Source organism: Larimichthys crocea, chromosome I (genome assembly GCF_000972845.2).
Source record: "Larimichthys crocea isolate SSNF chromosome I, L_crocea_2.0, whole genome shotgun sequence".
In the NCBI taxonomy this organism is placed as follows: domain Eukaryota; kingdom Metazoa; phylum Chordata; class Actinopteri; family Sciaenidae; genus Larimichthys; species Larimichthys crocea.
In genome coordinates, this window is record NC_040011.1 from 20898717 (window position 1) to 20921615 (window position 22899).

Sequence of the window (22899 nt, forward strand, 5' to 3'; positions counted from 1 at the left end):
TTCCTGGGAATCACTGCATTATATCAATAGAATGGCAATTTATATAACATGTGGGTGTGGTATACAGCTCACTACTAACTGGGTCACTGACTGATGTCATGTTGTGATGTCATCAAGCAACAGGACAAAACACACACTCCCAATGGTTTGAAAAGCATAGTTCTGTTATTTTATTTCACTAGAGTAAATTATGATACAATTGCATATTTACATACTCACATCATGTGTAGTATCCTGCACATGTACTGCAGACTTTGAGTTTGACTTTTGTTTCACCATTTATTTGATTTATAGTTGTATAATTTATGCTGAATAATGAGGTTAGAGGCTTCTTAGCTTTGCTTCAGTGTGCTGCTGATCTGTGCAATGCTTGGCGTCTCACCATTTTTGTAATAACACTGAATTATTTTCTTTACATTGTAGGGCAGCAACATGGCGTTTATGTTGCAAGCTGACCAAAGTGTATTTATTAGTGGTCCCATTGTCATAAAACAAAACAAAAAAACATTATGTATGGGATACACACAGATACCTGTGTTTGTGTTATGTGTCAGGCTAAAGCAGAAATGAACATAGAAGCAACTCAATTAGGAAGGAAGGAAACTGGATTTGCCCTGCGTACTCTTCTTACATTCATGCTGTTGCTGGTGTATAAACCCTTGTGTTGATTGTGATCCAGCCTTTAAGAGACGGCTGTCCTGCTGAAGACTTCATAGAAACACATGTAGGAAGTTCTGAAACACTGCCAACAACATTCAGAAAATAACCTTCCGTTTTATTTCCATGTATGCATCTGCAACATGCCTTAGTGGAATAAAATCCTCTGCATAGACTTTCTTAATATTACTTTAGCCATATTCATTCTCTGGAGATTTCAAACAAAGCATATACATTTAGCTGATAAATGTTCCTTTATCTATAACATATTCAGTTAGTAACAGTCTCCTGACTGCTTCAAAGGACATCGGTTATTTAGAAAATTGTGCTATTATTTTACACAATTACCAGACAAAAGTTGTTTTTCTTTTTCTTTAAAAATGCTTTGACTTTTTTTAAAATCAGATCTTGACCCTTTTAAGTCTTTTATACAACTGGAAATAAAGGAGGAAACTAAAATCACTGTGGATGACCTGTTTTAGTGGATGTCTTGCAATGCAGCCACCTTCACAACCTTATAACTTGTCTGGATAGTTGCTTCATGTATTAGTGACGGGCCATTGATCTCAGATGTTAAAATCAAGTTGGAGACACTCAGCGCAAAAAACCCTAACCACACAAGTGCTGTTTGTTGGAGAGAAGATAAAATAGAGACACACAGAGCTTCATGTAGATCTGTGTTCAATAATGTGGCTGAGAGTTGCACCATTAAGATGTCTCATATGTGTTTATGTGCGTGATTCTATATTTGCAGTGTTATGTACATATATGATGCATTTAGTTCATTGTTATAGTTCTAAATGGCTTTAGATATAGTGCATAAATACAAAACAAACAAAACATGGTCCTCATTGTACACACTTGTTTTTTTTTTGCAGTGTATTTTACAAGATTACACACACACATACGGTGTTGAAAAGTAACACCTGTTGTTAATAGAATACATATGTTGAGGGTGACACAGCAGTTTAGGAGCTTGTTTACTGAACTGATGAAGGTGAGTGATGGAAATACACTCTAACATGTGAAGGTGTCCAGCAGAGGGAGACGATCTATCTTGGTTCACACTTTGAAACATTCAAAAACAGATCATAAAAAAATATAAATATACTGTAGAGGTCTGGGTAAAGATACTGTACTGTTTTTTTTTTTTCAGCTGAACAGTGTTTTAGGATGTCCTCTGATTGGCTCTAGGTGTCACAAAGTCAAACAGACGAGGCTACAATTTTAATTCTGGGGGGGCAAATGAAAGACACAGTGAGAGGAAAACTGGGACAGAAGACTACAAACCTCCTGGTTGGTTTCCCATGAAGACCAGGAAATGAAGCTGACCTTTGACCTGAAACCTTTGAACTGTGTCTGATAAATTCCCTCTGTTTTATCCAGAAAGAGTCTCCAGGGCCACAGGCTCAGCTTAATGGGCTCAATGCCAGCAAATGGAAATCTTAACAAACACAGACTCCTGTCTAGAGTGTAATAGAGTCACCATGGTGTCATATAAAAGAGGGACACTAGTACGGCATGCACAAATGCAATTCTTAAAGGTTCTGTTTGCTCAAAACTATATAAATTATGTACATATTTTCTCATTTAACCCCAATCTTATCTGACAAAGATTTTTTAGTCACCTCTGCTATTTAGTTTAAACTTTCAAAGGCAGATGTCTCAACCTGAGACATAGAACCAAAATCATCTGACCAGCCACTGTGGGTAAGTCATTTAAGTTATACGTCTGAGTGTGTTATTTTGTTTTGTTTTCTGAATGTTTGAACAGAGCCTTTGAGAATTGTCCTTGTGCAGGGTGTAATGGTGCCCCTCTTGTTATTTGTAGTTCTACACAGCAGTGTATTAGGGCCACTGTTAAGAAAGAAACATCTTGAGATTTTGAGAATGAAAATGAAATATTTAAGAAAATAGGTCAGATTGTCTTGTAATGATAACAATAAAATTTGATATTAAAAGAAGTTTTATAATTAAACATATATTATACGTTTTAAAAAACGTTGCTTTGGGAGCAAAATGTCTTTTGATTAGACAAGATTTCAAGACATTTGTGAATATTTGACTCTATTCTCGATTTGTTTTTCCTTACAGTGGTCAACTCGTTCTCAACATTCTTTTAACCTACATTGCATGGCTTTCCTTCAACACTACTTAAAGTGGCAATCCTTAAAATCTTCTTAGTGCGCAATGTTGGTGAAACAAATGTAAAACATACATTCTAGAACATGTCTTTAGATTGTTGTTGCAAGGTGTACAATGGCCTTATATTATTGTAATAGTGTTGTATGAGAGAGTATTGAGACATACTGTATATATTCTTTATGTATATCATTATACACCTGTAACTATGACAGAAACTACATGTCTTATTACCTATAGCCAGGTTGCTCCAGTCTTTCAGAATGACTGGTTTTGCAGGTATCATAGACACTAATGTTGTTTCATGTTACAAGTTGTATAATGAACTGAGGGAGGACAAATGGAGTGCTCCACTATAGTCAACGATGTACAATCCCCTGTCTTTTATCTGATGTGAAAGTTCCACTTTAAAATTCTGCACTGTTTTGCAAAATACATATTATACTATTAAATTCATTATTTGTTAAGTTTCACAGCTTTTATTTATTCTGCGGAAGTTTCATGTTTCTGTTTTCTGAGAGTTTCCCATATAAAACTCCCACACTATCATGCCATGGCATGTACTGCTCGATAATACAGTAATTAGTACAAAGTCTATGGCTGTACTTGTCATCATAGTAGTGATGTCTTGCTGTTTTGCAGCTTCCTCTTTAGCGTTACATTTTCTTGAACACATGACAAAAGAGCATGGGCAGAAAGAAGCATTATGAATAATAAGAGTATTAAAAAGCCGATGTTTGCTTGATTATTAAGTATTATTAGGACATTTTCAGAAAACTAAAATGACATAGTCTGGGAATGGAATGACTGGTTTACAGCAAATGTCATAGTGGAAGCACTTGATTGCATTAGTACAATATGTTGTAAGTACTTTATATGGTCACATCAATGACTGTTGGTGCTGTGTTTGGTGGTGCTAAAAAATGCACTTTCCTACCTTTATATGGGTTATATACTCATGGTCAAACTCTTCACTGTGCTATAAAATGAAGCACCGAGGGCAAATGGCACTCCCAAATACGGAGAAAAACGAGGGACATTTGGAATAAAAAGGCGTACTGTATTTGCCAAAAGCAATCAGAACTAGAAGCAGAACTTGTTTCATATTCATCTGGATACATCTCCATTTTCAAAGTGACTGTTGGTCCTCTGTGTTGTTAATTTGTTAAGCAATAAATGAGATTAGAGTTTACCAGCCCTTAGCACCTTTATACATCAATAAATAATCATGACAAATCAATGTTAATCACACACCTTTGATTAAATACTCAAATGTAACCAGTCTGCTAGCAAGTCAATTCAACACCGAGATGTTAACTAGTGATCAGCAAGTCATTAATAAAACATTTAATCTCCTGCATTGGTTCTTTTATGGTCCATATGAATGATAACATAATTCTCCAATGCACTGGAAATCATATATTAAATCAAGGACTACTTTCTACTAAAGATGTGTATACATGTTACTGTTTGTTTGCATTCATTCTGCATGGTATAAAAATCCTGAAGCTTTCTTTAAGCTGTGAAATCCAAGTAACATCAAGTTAACTCACTGATTTTTTTTTTGTTGCCATACAAGTTGTGCGGATTTAGGAATGACAGTCGGTCTGTGTTCAGTTGGTGGTGGGGGTGGGGCCACTACTTTGTTCCAGACTATCAAATATTTTCTACAGATATTTATGATTCCAAGATCTAAAAACCGAAAATGGTTTACAAATTGGTTAGTCATTATGTAAAGCATATGTGATTTGTGGTAGAAGGGTGAAAACATGCAACATTAATTGTATCACTGTTTAAGTCTAGCAGTGGAAGAGTATGTGAGTCAGTCAACCAGCTAGTCTGTTAACCAGCCAGTTTAGTCCCACTGCAATCAGTTCCAATCCCAATGCACAGTCACTGCAGTGGTTTAATGATTAAAGGCAAGTTCATAATTACTTAATTTTATTATTACTATATTTACTTTCCTCCTCACTTCTGCCTTTGGCTTGTCAGAGAACAGTATGATATGAGACTTTAGATTCTCAGACTTGTTTGTCCACCATCTTCTCCAACCCCTCATCCGCCCTCTCAGCTTCTTCTACCTGCGTCACTTTGCAGTCTCTAATATCTTCCATCTCCATCATATCATCCTTCTCTTGGCTCACTGTTGGCCTGTTCTCTGCTCCAGGAGTGTCTTCAAGTTGACTTTCAGTTTGTCCAAAACCTGAAATTGAAACATTTTCTCCCTGACCAACTGTTGGACCAATTCCTGCTTTTCCTGATTTAACCACAAGTTCAGAAGTCTCTCTTTTCCGGTCTTTTATTGAAGTAGATGATTCTCCTTCCTCCACCATAGTGACAACAGAAAACTCTCGCTTGCTGTCAGGGCTGGCTTTGACGATGGTCACATTACTTATTTTGCTCCCTATTGGTGAGGAGGGGGACAGTGGACTGGAAGAGGATAGAGGCAAACTGCTCAGTCTGTCTTTAGAAAGCTGATCAGTGGGGGAAGAGAAGGTAGAAGCTTTACAATCTCCCTCATCTGTTGGGAGATTGTAAGCTGTTTTGAGAATCCCAACCCTCTTGATTTCTGTCTTTTCTTCTATCTTTGGGACTCCTTCTAGCTCTTGTTCCTTTAGCGATAAAAGGTTTGAAACCATATCCCCTTGGGTCATAGATGTTACAGGCGTCATACTTCCGGACTTCAAAATCAGACGAGGTGAGGTTCCTAAGGATGGATTTTGGTCAGCTGGAGAAGAGGGGGTTTGTGGTGACATGGTGTCAAGTTTAGGTCTAGCAGTAAGAGCAGGTGAGGGAGTTCGGATTTGTAATGGGCTAGTGCTTTTTCCAAAGGATGAAGATGGAATAGGGGATTGGCTAGACATCTTTCGACCTGATTGGAATTTGGGGCTTGGAGTGAGGGCTGGGGAAAAGTCAGGTTTTGTAGCCTCTGATGGCGTATTTCTTGAACTTAGTTTGGGGCTTGGTGTGACCACCAGAGGTGAGGTAGGAGTTTTTAATGAAGAGACTGATGATGGGGTCTTCATTTGGGTCGAAGATGGAGGGGATGAACCTAAGCTTATTAAAACTAGACTAGAACCAAAACCTGGTTCCATAGCTTGGCTAGAGCTTGGATCTGGGGGTGTTTGAGTAACTGGAAAACTTGTGCTAGAATAGGGTTCAAGTTGACCAGTAGGAATGACAGGAATAAAACCTGGAATAGATCCATGCATCGGGGCAATGGGTGTGGAGGTCTGCAGTGGCCCAGGATCATATGCATCTTTCATTTTTAACACCTGATCCTCGTCTTCTCCTTCTTTCTCCGATGTCTTAAATGTCTGTCCAGATGAAGCAGGAGATGGGATGGGAAGAGAGCTTGGAACAGAAGCTGCTGTACTCCTAGAAGGTTTAAGGTTAATACAAGGTTCAGGACTGGGATCACGTTTAAAGCCATCCTCAGGAGCAGGGCTTAAACCACGAGTCTGAATCTTATTTTGGGATGAGGGAGAATTAACAGAACCTTGAGTTTTAGCGTCACGCTTAGGTGAGGCAGAAATTTGATTCTTTTGGGGCTCGGATTCAGGTTTGATATCAAGTTCAGGGGTTACTTCAACATTCTCTGACTGCAGTTCCTCCAGCACTACAGGTTGCTGCTTAATAGCGAATTTAATGCCTCCAGTCTCCCTACCTACGCCCTCTCCTACTTTAATACCAACGGGGTCACTGCCCCGTCTCAGCCCAAATATGGTTAAACTCTTCCTTCGTTTCCCCACATTCGGAACAACTCCATTGGAGTTCTCAGAAGGCGGTCGGACATCCTTGAACATGCTTCTCAGATTGTACCCGCTCTCCTTCCGTTCCTCGCTGTCCTGGGATTGGTCCAGTTGGTCCCCTGAACTGACCAATGGATTAGGACCTCCTTGGGGCTTCTTATCATTATGTGTCACCCGGAACCTGAATGGATAGCAATACATTTTTGATGAAATCTTCCTGACACTATATCCCAGCATGCACTCAGGACAAGCGGTTTAATCATGTGTTGTTACCTGCCAACAGAGAAGACAGTCTGCTCTCCAGGTCGTTGTTTGGAGCGTGGGGTTCGGCTTTGACGTCTACCCTTTTTAGATCGGCCCTGAGCACACAGATGGCAGGAGTTGTGGTCCGCGCCTGAGTGAACTGTGTGGTGATGTGGAGGAATGCCACCAATGGATTCCTTACGCAACCTGAACATCAACATTATTATTATAGTTAGCATTATTCCTATTATATTAAAATGTCTAACGTGCATATCTGTAATACATGTAGTCTAAAGTCAGATTTATTTTTTTCCGGGCTGCATCTAAGAGAATGTTCGTGTCACATGTGTCTACTTGTAAAGATAAAGGTGGTAACATAGGTCCACTAGGAAGCAGTGTCATGTTTAGAACACCACAATGTAAAAAATGTGGAAGAGATCAGGAAAAGAGATACATACAAAAAAATCTTTTGACTGAACACACACTCTCTCACATCGTATTTCCATTCAGCAGCGTAAAATATGGAAAATAACCGCTCTAAACGGGGCTGAAACAGAAAATGCAGCAAAATGAGTTCAACCGGATCCAAACAGCACAGTCAGATGTTCGTGATCAGACTACTCAAACCTCCAATTGCTCCAATTTGAAATCTGTCGTAGTGACAGATAACTTAAATGCATGCAGATATCAGTTTCACCCCGGTGATGGTGTAAAAAAACAAACAAACTGCTGCATCTGTGAAACAATCCTGAAAGAATTTGGATGTATCTATGAAAATACACTAATCCTGTTGGATGAGCTTACCTGGGATCATGGCGCACGCAGACTTTTTGATTCCCTAACATCTCATTGAAGGCTTCCATATTCGCTAGAAGTGATAACAAAAAGAACCCAGAGTTGTTAGTTACATACTGATCTAATCTGATTTTTGTATTTTCTGGCATGAAATGGTCAAATCTAGCAATGTTAAACATCACATCACATCTGTATATGAGAACAATAAACTAGAACATAGTAATAGCAAAGACTAGAATAGAGTTCATGAACTTTAACAACAAAATGAAACTTAACTCTAAATACTACTGAGTGATTCTTATATTTGTTACCTTCATTTTCGATAATGCATTTGAGGATCTGCTCCACTGTATCCTGGTGTTCCTCATCATCATCTGAAACACAGCACAACAACAGACAGATTAAAGATCTGTGGATTATATCAATTCTTCTGTGAACTATTACCAAGAACTGTTCAGGATTTGAGAACTAGTATAGAGATACATGCTGCTGTTGAGTTTTTTTGCCGTTAGTCCTGAAAATTCACAGACAGTAGGATAGATAGAAAGTTAGTACATAGATACTTTATTGTCTTTACAAGGAGATTTGTTGCCACAGCCTGTATAAAGCCTCATGTACACAGGTACATAGAAACCTCTCCACCACTTTCTCCACCTATAGCTCCCACACATGGTGGTTACCGGGCTTTGTTTTTTTTTTTTCCTTTTTCAAGCTTTATTTTTGACGGAGACAGCTTGAAGAGTGACAGAAATGTGGGGAGATAGAGAGATGGGGAATGACATGCAGCAAAGGGCTGCAGGTCAGATTCAGATGCTCTACCAACTGAGCTTTGTTGAGAGATGCTATGGCAGAAGGGACAAAACTCCTGCCATAGCATACTCATTTACAGGCCAGGGACCTGTATCTCCGACCAGATGAGAGCGGAGCGAAGAATGAGTTGAGGGGGTGGCTGGGGTTGTGTGCTCCACTGCGTGCTCTGTGTGTAATGGCTTTACTGTTGAGGTCTGAGAGAGTGTGATGCTTGTCAGTTTGTTCCTATTGGAGGCAGTTAGCATACTAAAGAAGCACAGCGGAATGTGTTAGACTATACATTTGTACAACAGTAACAGAAGGTGGGGAGCAACACAAAGTGCGTTGAGTTTGCAGATGGAAGAGAGTCTTTGTTGGTTGTGTTTGTGGATGTCAGTGGTGTGTTGATCAAGGTTCAGTTTATTGTCCAGGGTGAGTCTGAGGTATTTGAAGCACTCCATAATCTCAACGGATTCATTATTGATGTTTATGTGGTTATGGATGGGGCTGTGAGCTAAGCTGCGAGTAATATTTCAGAACATCTTGGGGCGGTGTTTAGTTCAGTTGGTAGAGCAGCCGCCCCATGTGTGCAGGCTCAGTCCTTCCCGCATGTCATTCCTCATCTCTCTCTCCCCACATTTCTGTCACTCTTCAGCTGTCTCTATCAGAAATAAAGCTTAAAAAGGCCATAAAAAAAGAATGCCAGAATGTCCACTTATGTCTTAATCCAGCAGCAAAGTCCACCTTTAGCTGTCTGTGTGTTTACATGTGTGTAAATGTGTGCATAGACAGTTTTATGTAAGAAAGTGAGTGTATGTTTGAATAACTTTGCGTGAGAGAACGTGTGACACAGACTTAAAAGAAGACCACATAGGTCTGTGAGTGTTTGTGTATTTGTGTGGGAGTGTTGCAGGAGGGCATCCAAACCTCCTCCTCTTTCTGCATCTCCCCACAAGCATCATTACCACTATCAACTGTTCTTATACATTCTTATATATGCAAACACACACATCTGGCAGTTTCCTACATTATCCACTTTTTTTTTGTTTTAAAGCTGCACTAATGGATCATTTTATATAGTGTGTAATGTGAAAGATGTCATTTGTCATAATGAACACAGAATTATCACATAACTATCACAGACACAATTGTTTTTTGTTCACTTTTTAGCCTCTTCTAGCTCATTGTTTTGGTTTCATAGCTACTTAATGTTTCTCTCATCATTCCCATCTTCATAGCATCCAGCTGTTTTCCGTAAAAAATAAACTCTACACTACCTTCCCAGTACCAAACACCAGACAGACAAAGTTACCACGACTAGTTGGTGAATGTGTGGAGCATTTAGTAGCTACGGAGTCCTGGTTTGGTTCCTGTGTTTAAGGAGATTGCAGAATAAATCTTGTTGATGCAACCTCAAGTTTTCTTCCTCTTTATTTGAACTACAGCCGTATGGTTCATGAACACACCACACACACTGAAATATGGCCCGATGTCCCTCCACATTTTGAGTCACTGCTCAATCAGGAAGTGGTGAAATGACAATAATAATTCACACAGCAGCAGACATTGTCCTTTTGATAATAGTATTCGAGTTGTTCACCCTGTGTGTGCTGCCATGTTGCTTATCGTCTTGTTGCAGACTCTCTGCTGTGAATCTGCATCATGGTGACATCACAAAGCTCTCTGAAACGTGTAAACTGGTCTTCTTATCTAAGCACTTCACTTTTTTCTCAACCCACCGTCTGCATTTCCTCCGAGCTTCTCCCCCTCCTCTTCATCGTCCATGTCTCCGGTGCGGCATCGGTAGCCCTTCTTCTTTAGCAGGTGGCAGATGAGAAAGCCAAACAGTCCGGTGAGGAAGAAGAGGAAGACCACCACAAAGATCATGTAGGGTGGGGGAGGTTCCCCAACCGTGGCTTCTAATTCAGTCATAATGTAGATTCAGCCTGAGCTATAAAGAGAGAGAGAGATACATCAATATCAGTTATCAGGTACCTTCAGCATTTTAAGTTGCAGCTACTCGTGAGAAAATATTCCAACAGTTTTTTTTTGGTTTTCACTCCTAAAGCTTTAAAGGCAACAACTTGCTCTTCCAGAGATAGACTTAGGTAGATTCGAATTAGGTTAAGCTAAATTAATGACTGACTCTGCTGAGTGGTTGTATAGACTGAGACATCAGTGTGAAGACATTATGTAACAGTTTTGTAACCATCTCTTCCTTTTTTGATAAATTACCCAAAATGCCATGCTGTTTGGCTCTAATTTAAAAGAAAGGTGAGAAAGACAGCGACTCACATTATACAGCACCACATATCACAGACGCATTGGAATTACTGAGGAACAGAGAATGGGAAACGTTTTGCAGGATCTCTATAGACCAGAGCTTTATCGACAGAGTGATGATTAATGGTGCTGCTGTCGAGCTGTGAGAGCCTTCAGTAAGTGCAAGGGTCCAAGAAACTGAATGTGATGGAGAGATTTACATGTAGTTTTGTACGTTTTGTAGTGGGCTAATCAGATGATCGGCGGTTCAGTCCCCGGTTCCTCCAGTCTGTATGTCGGAGTGTCCTTGGGAAAGATACTGAACCCCAAATTGCTCCCTATATAAGTACAGTCATTTACCATTTAGTTGTTTAAAGACACTGTAACATCTCCCACCAACAACCTCAGTGTGAGTTGAAAAAACAGGCTTGAATCTAGACAGACTTGCATGGCTAAGAACATGGCTTGGTGTGTGTGTGGTGAATGTATGATGGACAATGATTATGACATGACAATATAGCAAGGGACTTCAGCTAGTTGCCTCAAATGTACTGGGCTATAAAATTCAGTTATTCTGAAGGACAATATTCACAAACATCAGTACAACAAGAGGTCAACAGGTGTTATATCAGCTTGGAAATGTCCCTGAATCTCTTAAACAATATGAGAAAATGGTTCAAAGGAAAGCCATAATGGTGAAGAGGGTCTGGGATGACCCTGCTTCTAAGTCCATGTGGAAAATCTCTGATCTCTGAGCCTGTGACTCTGGAAAAACTTGTACACTCTGTGGATGGAAGGACTCAAAATGTGTGACTTGGGGACAATGAACGTGGATTGGATCCATGTATACAGTAATAGTGTGTATAGTTGTCTCCTGTAATGTGACTGTTATATTTCACATTTTAAAAACAACAAAACAATAACATACAGGTTTTCTGGTTGTTCAAATCATCCTCAAGCCTTCTGTTGCAGATGGGTCAACATTATGAGTCAGTCTGTGGGAAACAGAGAAAGGGAGGAAGAGATGCAAATCAGATTATCAGAATCTCCCATAAATCAATATGAATGAACTTGAACCTGTCACTTCTGTATGTTTGCAGACCCTGAGAAAGACTGAAAAGAGGAAGAATGCCTTCTTATCTCATCTTCCACATAATATGTAACATTCCTGTTTCATTTTCAAAGCAGCTATTTGAAGCTGTCTCCACAAGAAGAGCACAGGCATGACTAATCCCATTCCTGATGGCCACTTAAGTGTCCCATTAATTAATGCCAGAGAACCAGCATGAAGTCATTGTTAATGTCCTCAAGCATTAAATGACAAAACTTAGCAACTGATTACAGTAAAATTGTGGATTAGCTTCACTCAAAGTTTTTTTTAGTGAACTTTGATGAGTGAATCTGCACAGCTGACAGCTGACCTTTGTCCTGTTAGCAACTGAGCATAGCTTCCAAGTTTGCTAACAGAAAGTTTGTGTATAAGTCAATTCTGAGATTTCCTTCAAAACACAAATAAATATGTTGAAAATAGTTGCTGAAAACACGTGAAAAGACTTTGAACGATATATTACTGAAATGTGGAGTTAGAGGTGTAAACAGTTTTTCTCCAGTTTTCCGTCCAAGATTTTGTGGGCGGTCCTTAAAGGGCGGCTCGATGACACGCTGAGGCCACCCTGAGCATACCCCTGCACCCCTAGCAGAGAGATAGAGATGAATTCATCTCACTCAGAGTTTCAGAGTTAGTCATGTCATTCTCTGAACTTATCTGACACCTTTCAGTTGTTTCAAAATGTCTGCTTGACTGCTCCCACGAGTGGGCGTGACTTCAGCTCATTCAGAGGACACGCCCACCACAGTCCTGAGCCTGAGAATTCATTTTTACCTTTAATTTCATAAACTTGTCGACATTTTTAATCATTAAAATTTGGCTGGGTGGTTAATAACACTTTTTCTTCTTCTGGTCTGACAAGCTCAGAACACATATTTATTCCTAATTTACATGAACTTTAACGGAATTTATCCAAAAGACATGTTTGTATTATTGTGTCTTCTGACTGTCCCACTTTCTGTTTGGGCTCTCCAGCTCCCTCCTGCTCTGTCTGCGCTTGTGTTCACATTTTTACACTAGATACACAGTTTTAACACAGTGTTCTCAGCAGGGTGTCTTATTTCTTAGAATATTGGTATTTAGGCAATAGAAGTTGCTTAGATAGAAGAGGCAAGCAAGTGTATGAGATGTGCGCCTCAGATCAGATCTCTGAAATGAACTCTCTGACCCAGGAGCCACACTGTGATTACCATCACCATGGCAACATTTACAGTAATTGTAGTTGGGACCACAGAACTGATTAAGATGACTTCATTATTGTAGTTTGACACATACACACACATAAACACATAAAGATTTTAAAACATTCCTCAATTCTTAAACTCAATTCAAACTTTATAATGTTCCACATCTTTTACACATTATGAGACTTTACAGTCCCATTCAGTGTAATCAGACTCTTTCCTGCTTTTATTTCATACAAATCAAGCCAGCAATGGATTGACGCACAGTCACGTCACAGCAGGAAACCTGCTGGTTTATTAATGATAGCTGCACTCCAGTGACAGCTGCTTCACTGTCACTGTTACTGGGACACATCAAGTCCACCTGTGTTTAAGTGTGAGTCCAAAGGTCTGCTGTGTCTGTTCAGTTTAGCGCCCAGTCATTAGTAAAGCAATTCATCTTCCAGCTTACACACATTATAAACTTCTATCTACAAGCAACTGCATTCAATCCTTGTCAGATTCATTCAACTTTTAGTCTGATTCATTCTCATTCCTACTTTTCTAACTTGGATACTCAGTTGTTATACAGATGCCATACAGATTAGCTCACTGCCATTATTTTTAAAGGAACCTTCAAATATTCCACATTTTTCATACATGACTGATATTGTTGAACAATAAAGCATCAGTCTTTCAACATCCACCAATGAAGCTACAATTTCTTCAGAAAATATCCTCTAGTGCAGAGTGACCATATATTTTTTATTTTGACTTTATTTATACTATAGATAGTCCAGTCAGAGAGTTTCTGTGAGAGCAGTGAAATTTTCATTAACAATACCTTAAAACAGAAAACACATCTGCAGATCTCTGAACTGTACTTGAGCTTTCATTTTTTTCATTTTCTGCTTAACATTATCTTTTGTCATTAATCTCTTTGCATGCATGTTCATGAATACAGATATGCCTATCAACACATAACCCCCTAAACTACAGCCTCTCCTACAAATGCATTAACCTTGTAAAATACTCAGTTACATCTTTCTTCTTGCCTGATAGCTGACAAAACCGAGCGTTCTTACCATTTTCCTGCCTGTCATTAGTGGACACATCCAAGCATGTGAAATTCAGCATGGCGAGAAAACAGAGAACAGCTGATGACATTTGGTTGGTAAGCAATGTTAAATGTGTTCGCGTTGGATATGAAGCAGAATCCAGTGGACTGCGTGTGCCCCTCAGTATGGGCTCGCCTTGGCCCCACCTTTTCTGTCTATCTGCACAGAAAGAAGCAGGCATAGTGTGTGTGTGTGACACTGTGTGAGAAGGAAAAGAGATAAAGATGTGGTGGAACCTCATCTTCAAAACACGTCTGTATACACAGCAGAAGCCTGACACTACAGCTGTAATACATTCTCTGCTTTACGTGTAGATACTGTACATTAGATACACATCGATATAGATATAATTATGTGCATATGTCACACAAACAGTAAACACAAACACACACACACAGTGTAGACTATAGGTTAACCTATAGCACTTATCAGTGTTGCCAGTCCGCTGGCTTATCAGAACACTAACACCCCTCACACACACACACACACACACACACACACACACACTTATCAGCACTTCTTCCCCCATGTTTTTAGGGTGTAGCAGTGATAGTACGTATCATCAGGAGTCACCACGAAACATCTTCAAAACAGCTTATTCGTCTTGAAAAAAGCATTTCATTGATCATTTATTCCAGACTTGATGACAAAGCTGACAGTCCTGTGATACAAAAACTATTTCAGCAAAGTTTGATGAAAGTATGGCAGCCTGAAGATGGAGCTGTGTGTGAGCTTGAGTGCTGAGTACAGGCAACACTCAAAACAACTCAGCTCTTCTCCCAAAGGACTTGTAACAGGGTGAAGATTTGGATTCATAAGTTGTGGAGCACAATAACCCAAAAGTGAAGCTGAAAGATTTTCATTCCCCCCTAGGTTCATAAACCCCATGGACATGGACCAAACTAAAAGTCAAATACATTTTTCTCAACAAAGGTTTCTGCCATTTTAGGTAGTTTTTATCACACTGATCTATGTTGAAGTGTTCATTTTCCTGACAAATTTGGTTTTAATTGGTTACTTGATGCCATAAATTGATGGTTTGATGTCACGATTGACAGCTTAGCTTGGATACTGTGGATTTAACCCAGAACCCAAATGTTTGTTGGAACCAACCAAACATTGTTGATGCCCAAACATTGTCCAAATCTTATTTAATTAAATTCAGTCAAGATGTATTATTACTACACTAAGAAAAACCCAAATTTACAATGACAATAGACATTTTTTTTTAATTTAACTTTTGTGATTGTTCATTTGCTATAAATTTCACAGACATGTAATTAAAACAACAAATTTCTCATTCTTAATATATAAAAATAAGATCAAATAAGATTTTGCATACAGTGACGAACCAACAGACAGCTCTGCTGAGATCTTTTTGTGTCTTTTGGTCTTGGTTTAGTCTCATAGCTTTAATCAAATCCAGTCAATCAAACCCTCTGTACGATACCTGCTCAGCCCCACACAGCAGACACACACAGTTAGAGAGTAGCTGGTGAACATAGTGGAGCATTTAGCAGCTAAAGAGACAGATGTTTCCCTCAGGAGCTGGTGGAGACCAAAAGGAATTAATATTGACTTACATTAATCAGATGACACAAACACATTTCCAAATCAATGATTGCTCTGTGCCTGCTGCTTGAGCTTCTGATTTAGAGCGTTCACACTGCCTCCAAGTTTCAAAATAAAAGAATGCAGCTTCGAGCCAGCAGTAGATCTATATATTATTGAAGACAATACTGATTCATAAAATGTGTTTGTTGTTTGTCTACGGTATATATTGCCACTTGCCAACATATTTATTTATATTCAGTTATTATTGCTAATAATTGGGAGTCAAGGGAGCTACAGCAGTGATATATTTGATCTGTGTTTTTTTTTTGAAAAGCTTCTTTCTTCTCCATTTTTAGTACTGATTGTATCTCTGTCTCAACCCTCTTTCCTCCCCTTCTCATGTAAGGTTATTAAAGTTTGTTTTTCAGACTGAATACCTCAGGGAGTACACGAGAGGAGGGATGAGAGAGTGTCTCTAAACACTGGGTTATCTATTTTGCTGATCAAAATCATAACACTGGATTTATTTATTTTTTCAGATATCTTTCTTATGTGTTCTTATTCTTTCTGAACATGTGTGGAATAAGCATGTTTTCAAATGCAATTAAAATGTCATGAAGGCCAGGCTACAAATGCAAGATAAACTGTGGTGGTTATGTATTAGTAGAGTGGAAAGTTCCCATGGGTGGAGATATATTTACCCTCAAGTCCGGTCTACATCCTAAGTCAAGTCGACAGTTTGACTCCTCTCATCTAACCATGACCAAAACCTTCACCTCTTCCTAACTCTATTATTTTAACCTTGTTCATGAAGCTTCACTGTCACCTACCTGTCACATGTCTTGGCTGATTTTCATGTCGAAAGAATCCGATCTACACACTGCCCACAACATGTACAGTATGTTCATGGTTCTTAAGACTGTGTTAAATATTCATTAGGGATACATTATGCAGTCATGTAACCCGGCTGTCCGTGTCAACAGTAAAACATTTCCTGTTTTGGAACCTGAGAGTAAGGGGTCTCTCTTACACACACACACACACACACACACACACACACACTAGTGTGAGCATACACTATGACTGAGCTGCTTTCAGTGCAGCATGCATGCGTACACAGCATAGTATCATTGGGTTGGACAGCTTAGTTCCTGTCTTATTCTAACTGCTATAAGAGTGCACAAAAGATGTCAGACTATTGGCATACAGTTTACACCCCATGATAACACTGCTTGCAACAATGCTGTGAATTTAGGACATTTTAACATGGGGACTTATGGAGATGGATGACTAATTTCTGTAGCCAGCCTCAAGTGGATGTTTGAGGAACTGTTTTTCTTTGGCACTTCTGCATTGGCTTTATTTTGTAGCCGCAGAGGTTGCCACTTGCATAGACAGGGTGTAATAGATGATGTCATAGAAGGCTTGTTTAAGCACCCAGGCGTCATTCAGCCTGCCATAAGTCCACCGGTTATCCACGTCAGGCTGATTTTTAGGCAGCATAGCCAATATGGCGCCAAGCAGCACCACGGATTTTGAGCATCAAAGCTGCTCTTCAGAAACCTGTGGGTGTCACACATACACCGTCCATTCTTTGTACCAGCAGAGCTCGACCAAAACACGATAGCTGCAGCAAAAAAAATTCAACCTGGCTCAATTTTTGCTGCAACACAATGCACGTCATCTGGCATGCTGCTGCGTTGGCCAATCAAAAGCACACATTTCTGGTATAGTACTTAACAGGATTTCATTTATCTTGATTATCAACACTTCCAGAGAACCTGTTAGAATACAATAAACTGTATTTTGTACTGTAGGTTTTGTGTCTGAAAAACCTTCAAATGAATGGATCTGTTACTCAAACTGCACTTCATGGACTGGATCTGAAACAACATGACCCCACCGGTTCGTGAGCAGTAAGATCTGTAGTATCTGCCCTCTGCTGACAGGTCGAGAACCAGTCTATTACCTGTCCATTATAGGTCCAAACCAGTTTAGAAGGGACATTTATTCTTAATACACCACCTTATATGGGTTGTTAAGTGATTTACAGCAGGTTTTGCTTTGCATGACACTCAACAATTAACTACAAAATGTGTGTTATGCCAAACTGTTGTCCATGAACATGAAAGAATGAATATACAGATGCAGTCTGACGCTGAGAGGAGGGTAGTTGGCGAATGCCCACACACACACACACACACACACACACACACACACACACACACACAGTCTCTCTCCCTGACACGCACTCACAGCTTAAAGAGGCAAAGAGCTGAAAGAAGCAGAGAGATGACTCAGCATAATCGTGACCTCGACAGAATTGCCAACCAGTGACGCTTGTGTGTGTGCGTGTTCAGTGATTTATAGGTGCACCTCACAAATATTAAAGTAAAGGAGAGGTACAGAGAAGGAGGGATGAGTGTGTGTGTGAAGGGGTGGCGTGTTTGGGTGCAGTCATTACGTCAGAGAACTCTGACATCACAGGGATCAGGAATAGTTTGCATGCGTCACGACAGAGAGGAGGTGACACCACTGACTGTAGTGATGCAGTGGAGTGAGTGTGTAAAAAAGTCACATTGTGTGTTCTGTTCAAGTGTATAAAGTGTAAGATTATAAACTTAACACAAGTAATATTTAATGCAGGAGTTTTTGATTTAATGAAAGTATGAGATGTTCCTCTTCATTTGTCTTCTCCCTCATTTCATTTGTCACCTCTGTGTGCTTGAAAGAAGGTTGTACAAACTATGAATAGTATTATGGCTATTATTAGTAAGGTCATGCAATTCAGCATATATTGATTGCTTTATACAGATGAATTGTGAGTCAGCTATCATGGGTGCAGTCTGTACTCAGCTTCCTCTCTTTCTTGTGGAAAAATTTGGACTGTTGGTCCAAAATGTAAATCTATTGTGCTCAATCCACTCACTCCATAATGTGAAAGGTCATTTTAGGTCAGTGCAACAAACCAAAGTGCTAAATCCTTTAAAACCACGGGCAGTCACTCTTGTCCCAAATGCTCACACACCTGCCCAGTGTACCCAGACAGCGACTAAGAATCAAAGTAAACTATTCAGCATGTTCAGCAAAGTTCAGCCTGTAGAGAGCCAAGCCAGCAGCCAGCTTAGCTGAGGAACCCTTCTTGTTCACACTAGCCAGCTGACAAAGATGTGGATCATTGGCAGGCCTATGATCAGGGGAATAGGTACTCAAACAAGTCATCTATAACGGTACCCACCTGTTAATTAAAGTGTCCACGCTCTTAATCCTGCATAACTTTAAGCCTTAATATGATCTGAACAGGTGAGTTGTATATAAATTCACCCACAGTACAGTTGTCATGAACGGGGAAATTAGCTACAGAGACCAAAAGTGTTTTTTGTACCAGGCTGTAAACATGTTTATTTCTGCTGTGAAGTTGGACATTTGAACATGGGGACTTATGGAGACTGACTCACTACTGGAGCCAGCCTCAAGTGGACGTTTGAGGAACTGCAGTTTTTGCCACTTCCAAATTGGCGTCACTGCCACTTGGTTACACTCAACAATCTAGCTGTGTCAAGCAGACAGTCTTCACTAAAACTTCTTGAACACTTGATAAATGAGTTCCTTAGCCTGTCTTTTGTTTTTTCCAGCAAATGTCTATGAGCAACAGTGTCTCAGAACAAGACCAGCTCTTTCAGGTGTGCTGATATTAAGAAAACAATAGGGAATATAACGTCATCAACAACACGTCAGACATGTGACCTGTACACCATCCGCCAATCTAGCTAGATACTCTCATCCCCATTCAAATCTGTCTACCTCCATTAAAATGAACTTTTAACGTGGTTTGTAAACCCTGACTTGGAGGATAATGCTGATGTAAGCTTTTACTATAAGAGTTTACCTGATCAAGTAACTTTATAGAACTTTATAGTGTAGTGTCAAAGTTATTCACCATTGCTCTCCTCTGTGTAAATGTAACTACATTAGTTGTCAGATCCCATGTTGTTACGCTGAACATCCTTCGTCATTGCACAAAATTAGCACCAGCCACCAGCCAAATGCAGGTAAAAATGTCTTTTGTATGTGCCGTCAACAACTACAAGATGACAAATGACCAGTGATGGGTAATGACAGCTAAAGTTACCACAGCGACCGTAGACAGTCAGTAGGAGTTAGGTACGATAGCCTCCAAAAATAGAGGCACTGCCATTCCTTATGAACTAAGCAAAGAATGCTTTGTGTCTCTGCTGAGCTGGACTGCTTTGTGTGTGTGTGCTGTTGTCATCTCAGCTATGACTCACACTATTATTTTCTTAAAAGACTATTAACAGACCTCAGAACCCACAGAAACATCGTGTTCATCACCATAATCTGAAACATCTAACGAACACACACACATACACACACACACACACACATATACATATATGTATATACGTATGAACGGTGATGTAGCTACAGACTGAAATGCTTTCAAACAGTGATGTAAGAGCTTAGATTGGGGAGAAAAAGTGTCAGATAGTCAGTGACTTCTTCACTGTCTGCTGACATCAGATTAGAGCAGTTCAACAAGTCTCAAACGACGTCATGCCAGTCTTATACCAAGTCAGTTCATAGACTGAAGGACGTTGGAGTCTCTGTGGCATTTCTTTAGGTTGGTAATATATTCGATATGCAGGCAGCTTATATCATCTTATTCTAGATAAATCTCCATCAGCATTAATAATGGACAATAACAAGGTACTATAGCACAGAAATCGTTGAAGTAGTTTAGGAAGTGTCTCCAAAACTTTGCTCATCCACAAGACAGTTCTGGCAGTCGTTTTTCTATTTCAAACGTCCCTCTCGTTACGCATCTTCTTGAATAACTAAATGTAACACGGCTTTATAAAAGATGTTTGTCTATGTTTATTGTATTTATGTAAAAATGATACAAATACTGATGCCAGGTGTTGTGATAGACATAAAAAGACACCCATGGTCCTCTTGGGTCAAATGAAGATTTGAAATCCAACTAGGCCTTTAAAAATTTCCCTGAATCCTTCACATGTTAAAAGTGTGAATCACTGCAGAGTGACACTATTCGTATTCTTTGTCTTAATGTTTGGCACTGTGTGACTGATCTGAATGAAAGTCCTTATTCTCACAGTGTTTGTGTCTGTTCCTACAGTCCAAAGCATCTCAGGTGAACTGAAAACATTCTGTAGATGTGTTTTCTTTCTGGCTGTCAAGGTTTTACCCTTGCTTTCCACTCAGTGCAGACACAACATGGCCATCATGATCAAACGGAAATAAGCTGGTTTAATAAAATAATGGAAAAATGTATTACCACTACAGAAATCTGGAGTAATTATCATTAAATGTCTTCTTGCACTGTTCAAACAATGAATCTCTGAATAAAACAAACAATCCACATGTGAAGACTTATAAATATAATATGTCATGGATCTCCTTCTTTTCCTTGCCCTACATTATGTATCAGATATCCCACAGTAAGCCATATTATGTGTCCATATCTTATGTTATGTGGATGTTTTGACTAATCACTTTATTTTAGATGAGAGGTTTGGTGTGGAAGATGTGCATAAACATGTAAAACAACAGAACACACAACACACTAACCCTTACATCAGTTCACATTTCTGTGCATGAATTCACATCAACAATAACGTCTCAGGGTCTCATATGATAAATATTTGTCGGACTTCCTGTGGATTGCTGGGAACTTTGCAGACTCTACATTCCATAAGAGGCGAAATGCATGCAGCTGTCTGCAGCTTCGTATGGTCTAATCACAGAAGACTCGGTGGAAATCAACAGTGGTATCCAAAGCTCTTTCGTGGACCTGCTTGAGTGATCTACACTCGAACGCTGCTCAGCTGTCACTGGTCTTTAGCTGATCTTTATAGCTGTGCGTAATTTACGGTCCTCCAGCTCACAGAAGACGCCACTGGAAAATATTTCACCCTTCCTCTGCTGTCCCTGTCAGCTCCTATAAACATCTCAATACTTTCATTCAATCACATGGCGAGCCTATTAGAATTCGGCTCACACAAAATCCTTTCAGCACCATCCAATAATTGAATGTCTCCTACCTTTGGCACGCAACTGGCCACCCGATGTGCGCTTTGTTTTGGTGGAAGACTTCAGATAACAAAGTTTAGGACAGTGATGAGGAGATACTGGATGATCAAATGATGCCGAATTAAGCAATAGGCTCCACACATTCCCATCATCTGTTTGGTTTCGTTGTATTCTGTCAGTGTCCCCTCCGACAAGTCAGAAAACATTTAAATCCGAGAGTTTTCTTCGGAGTTTGGCGTGTCATTTCTCATACAGGATCCAGGACGTACATCAGGTCTAAACTATACCGTACACATACCGTAACGCTGATTCACTGCATCATCCTCCCCACCCAGTCAATAACAAAACCACACCGTCACGTTCATGCGTGCGGGCACACCGCAAGGAGAAACGCTCTGTTCATTGCGCCAACGCTGAGCACACAGTGAGACCTTATCTGGATGCTGAAGGTTAAATACTTAATGAGCCAGTAAATTAAGCTGATTGGTCCACATGCACCACAAAACAGTGAGATGTAGCCGGGATATTCACCTTCACTCAAGCAGACAGGGTCCACACACAGCCGGTCCTCTCCGGTGATCCTGCTCCTGCTGCCGCTGAGATGCTGTCCCATTGCTGCAGCCTCCTCCGTGTCCTCTGGCCGGAGGAACAGGAGTATGCGACGGTCTGCTGAGGAGGGCAGAATGACAGGAAGCTGGGAGGCATGTGCCTGTCTGTCTGCGCCATAGACTCCTGCTGCAAGTTTGAATTTAACCTCTGTTCATCCAGAGAGTCAGCTGAGCTCCACGGCCTGAAACATGCTGTGTGTTTATGTTTTATTCATAGGCTTCACCCTCCACACATCCAAGTATCTGCAGCACACAGTGTGCACAGTACATGCATTGCATGTATGATTAAAGTCCATGATTATCTATGTGATATAAGGTCACTACAATAAAAATAATAATTACATTTCGGGGTACAGTGTCATAACTCCAAAACAAACCGTAGATGTTAGCATGTTTTTATCTATAATTAGTGTATTCGTATATTTTGAATGGCGTCAGAGGACAAGGGGGCACCGAGTACTCTGAGGCCAACAAATCCTCACATCAGATACCAACACTATCAGAGGATTGACTGAAAGCTTTCATCTTGAATTTGTCGCCACTGTGTGGCAATGCCAACCCATCCTATTCTATTATATTCTATTCTATTCTATTCTATTCTATTCTTATGCCTAAAGATGTGACTCCAAATCTACC

At 39.9% G+C, this 22899-nt stretch overlaps 1 protein-coding gene across 5 annotated transcripts; it reads right to left on the reverse strand.

The window, feature by feature from the left end:
- Window positions 1-146: 146 nt before the first annotated feature.
- rell2 (RELT like 2) lies at window positions 147-22472 on the reverse strand. 5 transcript variants are annotated; one of them, XM_010750640.3, is made up of 7 exons: window positions 22187-22471; window positions 11569-11635; window positions 10118-10329; window positions 7901-7963; window positions 7599-7662; window positions 6825-7001; window positions 147-6732 (listed from the first exon to the last, which is right to left on the reverse strand). In XM_010750640.3, the coding sequence occupies exons 3-7, from the start codon at window positions 10308-10310 to the stop codon at window positions 4821-4823; spliced, it is 2409 nt and encodes an 802-aa protein (XP_010748942.2). In that variant the 5' UTR covers window positions 10311-10329; window positions 11569-11635; window positions 22187-22471; the 3' UTR covers window positions 147-4820. The 5 variants fall into 5 exon arrangements, with proteins under 5 accessions (XP_010748942.2, XP_019126603.1, XP_010748940.2 ...); XM_019271058.2 differs by lacking the exon at window positions 22187-22471 and adding an exon at window positions 21667-22121; XM_010750638.3 differs by lacking the exon at window positions 22187-22471 and adding an exon at window positions 13997-14149.
- Between the last annotated feature and the right edge of the window lie 427 nt (window positions 22473-22899).